We start from the raw sequence: 7,178 nt of genomic DNA, 5'->3' as shown, positions 1-7,178 counted from the left end.
TCATAAAGACTTATTTGAATAAGTAGATTTTGTTTCAAAACCAAAAGAACAGATAACACCTACCATGCAACAACAGAAAAAGTATTTTCAAGTGCTAAATAAGGAACTTGTCTTGCAAGAAAACAGTTTTTCCCTAAGGCTACTCTGTACTTTCATGATTCACTGTAAAACTTCAAACTAAGAAAAAAAAAAACAAAAAACCCAAACCAACACCTAACACGTCTTCTACTTTCTTTGCTGCCATTTCAATGTGCAGTTGCACCCAATATGGCCATGCCAGTGAAGGCAGGGAAAAAAGAGACACTGAAGAAGTGAAAAAGATAAATTCTCCAGGAAGTATTCCTTTGATATTGCATTAAGAAAATTAAGTATGCTCTTTGAGGACTATAAGAATACATTTTTTCCTTCATCAAACTGACAGATCTTAAGGAATCAAGTAAATTTTGGGGCTATCTCCACAAAAAAAACATTGATTCTTTCATGGACAGAGTGTGATTGGCCTTAGCATGGTTCAAAGAAAGGAGTGAAGTCTTTTATCTGACCAGCCTGATAGGTGTCTCCAGCCCTCACCATTTTTTTTGGAACCTAGCAAGCACACCCCTCACTAGCTGCTCACTGAATAGTGTGGACAAAACAGTCCGGCCACTGTCCTGGTCTCCAGTGTGCCTTTCTTCCAAGAAACTCCCCCAAATATTACTGTATTTGGGACCAACACTCTCAGAGATGCAAAGATGCAAAAAAAGGGAAAATCACACTAAAATTTCAATATTTCAGTGAAGTTTTAATTTAGAAAAGCAGCAGTCAACTTCAATAGTTCAGACAGGATAAAATCCTACAATAGCATTTCTGCATCTTATATTTTGTTTTGCTAAAAAGCTCTGACTCTATGATCCTAAGCAATTTAGGAATGCAAGTTTTTTTCAAAACTCACTTAGGCCAGAAATATGAATTTATCATACTGTGAAGATGCTTCTACAGTGTTCTGGGTATGAATAAACTGGGAAGAAAAAAAAAAAAAAGGATAAAAAAAAAGACAAGGTTCATAAGAAAAGTAATATAGCATCAAGGCTTTCTGCATTGAATGTTGAGCTTTCCATGTTTTCCATAAACCCAGGGTACAGACTATGCTTAAAACAGCTTTTTTGTTTGTTTTTTTTTTTTCTTGGGTTTTTTTTTTCTAATAAAAACAAAGAGAAAACCTGGAAAAAAAGCATTTGGATTTATGCCCAAACTCCCATTTTAAGGTTGTGTGAGTTTTTCTCCCAGCTACCTAATGGTAGAGAGAGACAATGGTAGAAAGAGAGCTATAAAATGTTCACTATACATCAAAAGCTGTACTAAAAGAGCATTCTTAAAGTTGCAAATTCAAGTACTCAGGAGACAGCAAAGCAAGAAGTTACCTTGCCTCCCTTTATATGCAACGTTACGTAGTCTTTAAATACACCATGATGTATTTGTTGGGGTTTTTTCTACAGCCTCCCCCACCTCATTCAGGGTATGTGAAGAATGGAGTTCAAGTAATGAGCAGGTCTTTGAAATTTTGATTATTTTTATTGTTCAGTGCGTGTCCTTAGGCCTCACCCATGCACAGCACTCAAACCCTGAGCTGACGACAGAATTATTCATTTCCTTATAGGCTTCCCTATGGTGTTCATCACGCAAAGCTCTGTGAGCTTCATGAAGGTTAATTTATCTTAACAAAACCTTTCCAAAGTGACAGGATAATATATCTGACTTTACAGACAGGCAGCAGAGGCACACAGGCAACAGTCAATGCTGAGCTACCCAGGACCCAGGTCATGGGGTTTTGTCATATTTTGTAATAATTTGCACCTTCAAACACAGCACCCATTCACTTTAATTGCAGCTGTGACTGCCCAGTGCTTCTTCATCTCAGCCATCAGGATCCTGAGGTGGGATTCAGGAATGAGAAACACACCATTACTGACCATCTGTGAAACATCTGATGTAAGGGACTGTGCAACATCGCTCAATAACTCCGGCAGTCAGAGATGGACTCTGCTTCTCTAAGCCAGAACTTAGCTGCCATGAGAGGAAGGCATACTTTCTCTTCCAATACTTATAAGAAATGAGGCAGAAATACCAATGTACAATGACATCCTTTACTTCTTGGGCCTGAATGGGAAGCCATTCTTAGATTAGGACAATTTTGTCTACTGTGTGAAGTATGAGCCCAGGTTAAAAATAGAAGGAGTTCACCTGAAGTAGAGCTTGCTCATAACTGCATGAAAGGAATGAATTAAGATAATGGACAAACATCATTATGACATTTTCTAACTTTCAACCCCTTCATTGATGCTTCAGCTCCTTGTCACATCTTTCTTTGCTCTTGCCTTTCTCTCTTTTGCCAGATTCTAATTACAGATTTTTTTGTGCAGCTAGTCCCTTTGCATGTCTGTTCACTCTGTGAAGATGCCATATATGCACTTACTCAGCATTCAAGGCCGTGAGGAGTTTAGGCATGATGAACAAACACAGGCTTCTATGGGATATGAGCTGTTATTGAGTGTATGCAATCCATACTTTTCCAGGCCTTTGAGTATGGCCAAATGTGCAGGAATTTTCACAAGAGTGGCAAAGGTACAATGTCCAAATACAAATGATAACTCTATAAAATATCATGTCCCTGATCTGAAAAGTAAGAGTGTAAGGATATTTCAAATGTAAGATCTTAAAGGTAAAACAAGACTTATTTCTAACCTTTATTATAATGTCCTCCTCTTTCACTGTTGGTTTCATAGTCAGTATATATTTGAATAAAAGTGGGGAAAAAAATGCAAACCTAATCACCACCTCAAACCCTGAAAGACATAGCTAACATAGAAACATCACAGCCCAAATGCTTAGTTTCACAAAATTACACATTTACAAATTGCAAGCATGGAGTGTATGGCTTGCAGAACAGTAATCAGAACAAGCAAACCCACTGAAGTAACAAGAAGCATTATTTGGCAAGTATTCTTCAGACTGGTAAGTGTCCCAAATGCTACTATTTTAGAAAGGTCATACCTTTATTCTCTGTCAGGATTAAGGCTATGGTGTTACTGTCATTGTGAAATAGCTATCAGTTGCATTACCATTTCTGGGAGCCCATGGTGACATCCTACACAGATATGAGAAATTCTTGACCTAGAAATACTTAAAACACACAGTTTTGTTTAACTTTTCTCTGTTGGTCAACATTACAAATTCTCTGAGCATAGCTAAGGCTCTCACTGGTCTGGATATCGGTAATCCTGTGCATGTGTTATCTCCTTTAACATGTGTAAGCTGTATCTCCTTGTATCCTTAAAATTGTGTAAGAAGTCCCACTCTCAGGTTTGAAAGTTAACTCTCCACAAGTTTTTGCAGAATTATTATCAAAATAATTACTGTTGAGTTATGCTGCTAGTAGCTCTGTTAAACTTGCAGGTATAGAAACACTGAAAAGTGACTGGTTGGCTGGTTTGTTGGTTTGTTTTCCCCATTATAAATCCAGTTTGTTCATAGACTTCCTATATGTTTTAATTACTTATAGCAAAGATACAGTGATGCTGTTGCAAAGAGGCAACAGTGATATGGTGGAAGAGGCTCATATGAGCACTTGGATTAGCAAAGCCAAACAGCAATCCTCAGTGAAGAAAGCCAACCTCCTTTATAACTTTTATAAATTGGAAATTTCATCAGAAAATGCAAATTTTCCCTTGAAATAGCAAACAAATCTTTGAAATAACAGTAACGATGAAAAAAAGACGAAAATATCAAACAATCAAAAAAGAATATCAAACAAAATATCAAAAAGTAACACTTTTTGTTTTCATTTTTAACTGAGCTCGTTGGATTGCAACACTCAGTCATGATCTCATGCATAGAGACAAGTCATCAGCTGACCAGCTTCCTGCAGGGCAAGGGAGCCCATACCAGTCCATGTCCTTGTGGGACCAAAGCACTCCAAAGTTATTGCTGACTGGCAGCACAAGAGCTTTCTTTTCTAACTTTTATTGAGCTTGGAATCATAACCTCCATAGCCACTTTTTTTCCTTAAGAGTTAAAACAGATGCATAGACCTGGGGCCTGTAAGCTGGGTGGAGTGGTGAACATGCATGGCTGTTTATGGTTTAGAAGGAGCACTTGATCTGAAACATGTACTGAAGTAATAATAAGAGACAGGATGAACTACACAATTCACGTCCAAGGCAGCATAAATGGGTCTTCCATTATTACATTTCTTTGGCATGTTTGAAAAGTCATTCCCCTGTGCATGGACATTCTAGCTATGACCTGGGAGAGTGTCCAGTGATGACTCATCTGTTAGAATCATTGAAAGGGGGATAAAGAGACAGTAAAAACATCACATAAACCGTATCATTCATGCCATAAAACATAACGGATAGTTCTCATGTAAGTTAGATTACATGAAAACTCTTTCTACAGCACAAAATGCAGAGATTTCACACAAGGTAACTAGACACATTCACTGCCCAGATTCATAAAGCATGGTTGATTGTGGACAAGCCATGACCATCGGGATGAAATTTAACACTCATAACATGAGGTGGATTATTTCTGTTTTCTGCTTGCAATGTTTGACAGAATCATGTAGCTTGTTACAGCACATGAATAAAGTAAAAATAATAGACATTTAACCAAGTTTTAGGGTTCTTTCAATTAAATCCATTTCATATTGAATACATACTCTGTTTTGATATTTTAATAGCCATATATATTATTTTGTACCTCCCTGTGATAATAATTTCATTAGTTCCATTAACTATAAGGTATTTGGGAGAATTATTCTTTTTTCTAAATTACAAACTGATAAAACTAAATTTGCCTAGCAAGTGTCTTGAATTAGAATAGGCAAAAAAGAGGAAAAAAAATGATCTATTTTTGTTTTCTGCTTTCCTTCTAAACCAGGTGATGCTGCTTAGATTCTTTTTCCTCCTAATTTACATTTAACTTGGCTGCTGATAATATGTCTCTAATTTGTAATTTCAACTGATTGCTGATGACGTACATGGGTTTGAAGTGAATCCTATAATCAGCCTTCATTTTCAGGAGTGACTTAGGATTTTGGCTGCCCATCTGAAAAGGATCTGATTTCTTTTATAGAAATTATTGAAACATTCACCATCTGAACCTGTAAAGATTCCTACAGTGTCTAATCACTGAATCACTCACAGTCCTTGGTTACTTCAGATAATTTAGGTCCACCACCTTTAAAGACTTGTGCTTTTCTTTTGTTTTACAGGTTTTCTTTGGTTTTGAATATACCCATCATGACCTCCTTTAAAGTAATTAAAACTCTGTGGTAATAGAAAATCTTTCAGGCAACCTAATTGTTTTCCTATTTGGGCGATCATTTTAATCATTTACATTATATTTGATTTATTATACTCATTTTTTACTCAGAATTATTTCTATGCTTAAGGTATGACATCAATGGAATAGACCATTACGATGGGGAAATGCCTCCCTTATTTTCATAAATAATGATGGGAATTCATGCAATTGTAAAACAAACAAACGTCAAAATGTAGACAAAAGGATTGTTCTCCAGTCAGACGGAATCAGTTCTGTGAAAGAGACTTCTGCAGCTCTGTCTTGTATGCATGTAATAATTTGGGTGGTGCAGTAAGTAAGGTGAAAGTTGCATCTTGTACCATTGTGGAACTGCTGCGCTCCCACTGCCAGGAATGACAGAACCTGTCCAGTTCTTCATCCAACAGAAAAGGATGTTGCCCACGCGGATAAAATTCTCTTTAATTTGGCACAGCTTATATCTTTTTCAGTCTGTGATTAGCAGTTAAGTTCAGCTATTTGGCAGTCTGAGTGATTATCAGGAGCTCTTTTCAGATTCTATTTAGTCTTTGTCTCAGCCTTGTGAAGGTATTTGGCGTTTGCTTAGTGCAACAAGCACTTTCTAGATGGCTTCTTACTACAAGGAGCACGAAGATTTTAGTCAGAGAACTTCCCTCAGTGCAGATGTTTTTCAGGGTGTTTTGAACACCTAACAGAGTCAAGGTTAGTCTCTTGTCTAAACGTTATTAACATACATAGGCAGAAAACAGGGAAGAGAGAAGGAAACATTCACTGCAGGAGGAAGCATTCTTTATATATGCTGTAAACACCTTCTCTTGTGTACATAAATATAAATATATTACTGTGAGTAATCTGTAGGATATCAAAATCCATTTTTATCGAGCTAAATATTTTCCATAGTATTCTATATAAACACATGTATACTAAGCAAACTCTAAGTATCATCATTTTATCTGGTTTTGAAGACAAAATGAACAACATTTTAATGTAAGATGCTAGAAGCACAGTTATTTGGAGCAGGCGATAGCAAGTGCAATAGGATTACTGAGCAACTATTTTCCCCTCAGACCCTGTAAGAGGGAGAGAAAAAGGAGAAAACAGAAACAGCTTAACTCACCAAAAATCAAACCACTGCATTGCCCTCTTAGCCACTGAGTGTTTTGGGATGTAAGACCGAAGATTACATCAGTACAATAAAGGCTCCCTGCTCTCTCTACAATCACAAGCTGTACACTATGCCAAAAAAAAAAAAAAAAAAAAAAAAAAAAAGCAGCAGCGCAGCTTTACTCCAGCATCAGAGTCAGTAGAAGTCAGAACAGGTAGAGAGGTGTAGAGAACAGGGAGAGAGAGGGAAGGGTTAAAAGCATTATCGCAGCCACAAAGGGGGGCCGTTTCCCCCTTTTTTAATTTTTTTTTTTTTTTTTTTTTTTTTTTTAGTCTGAATCTGGACTTCAAGCAACACAGCGCCTGAGACAGCTCATCTGAACCACTGTATTGCAATACTCGCTCTTCCCAAAGAAAAAGACTCCACTGAGTAGCAGAATGCTGCCAGTGTCGCAGCTAGGGCTACAGTACAGAGCCTTTTTGTAACATTTTAAAATCTCTTTCTATTCATATATTTAGAGATACATACATACACTCATACATCAGTTCTTCATTTTGAGGGCACCTTTGGCTTTTGTTACCCTGATGTGACTTCTTCTTCGTCTTGGAATGATGGGGATCTTTCTAGCTTATGTTGGAATCATTTTCTTTTCAGTAATGTATATTCAACAAGGACTTTCTACCCAAGGTAAGATCACTTATTGTCAAATATGTGTGTGTGTTTTTCTATGCTAAAACAGCCTGAGAACAGG

At 37.0% G+C, this 7,178-nt stretch overlaps 1 protein-coding gene across 1 annotated transcript in view; it reads left to right on the top strand.

Moving 5' to 3' along the window:
* Positions 1-7,035: 7,035 nt before the first annotated feature.
* Positions 7,036-7,178, top strand: part of VSTM2A (V-set and transmembrane domain containing 2A) — a 24,075-nt gene continuing 23,932 nt past the window's right edge. Inside the window, exon 1 of the mRNA XM_035894138.1 lies at positions 7,036-7,114. Within this exon, the coding sequence (XP_035750031.1) occupies positions 7,036-7,114 (79 nt within the window). The remainder of the gene's footprint in view (positions 7,115-7,178) is intronic.

The sequence above is a fragment of the Egretta garzetta genome, unplaced genomic scaffold, assembly GCF_000687185.1.
Source record: "Egretta garzetta isolate BGI_Z169 unplaced genomic scaffold, ASM68718v1 scaffold264, whole genome shotgun sequence".
NCBI classification, from domain to species: Eukaryota; Metazoa; Chordata; class Aves; order Pelecaniformes; family Ardeidae; genus Egretta; species Egretta garzetta.
The sequence above is the reverse complement of the archived record's forward strand: the minus strand, read 5'-3'. Positions and strand labels throughout refer to the sequence as shown.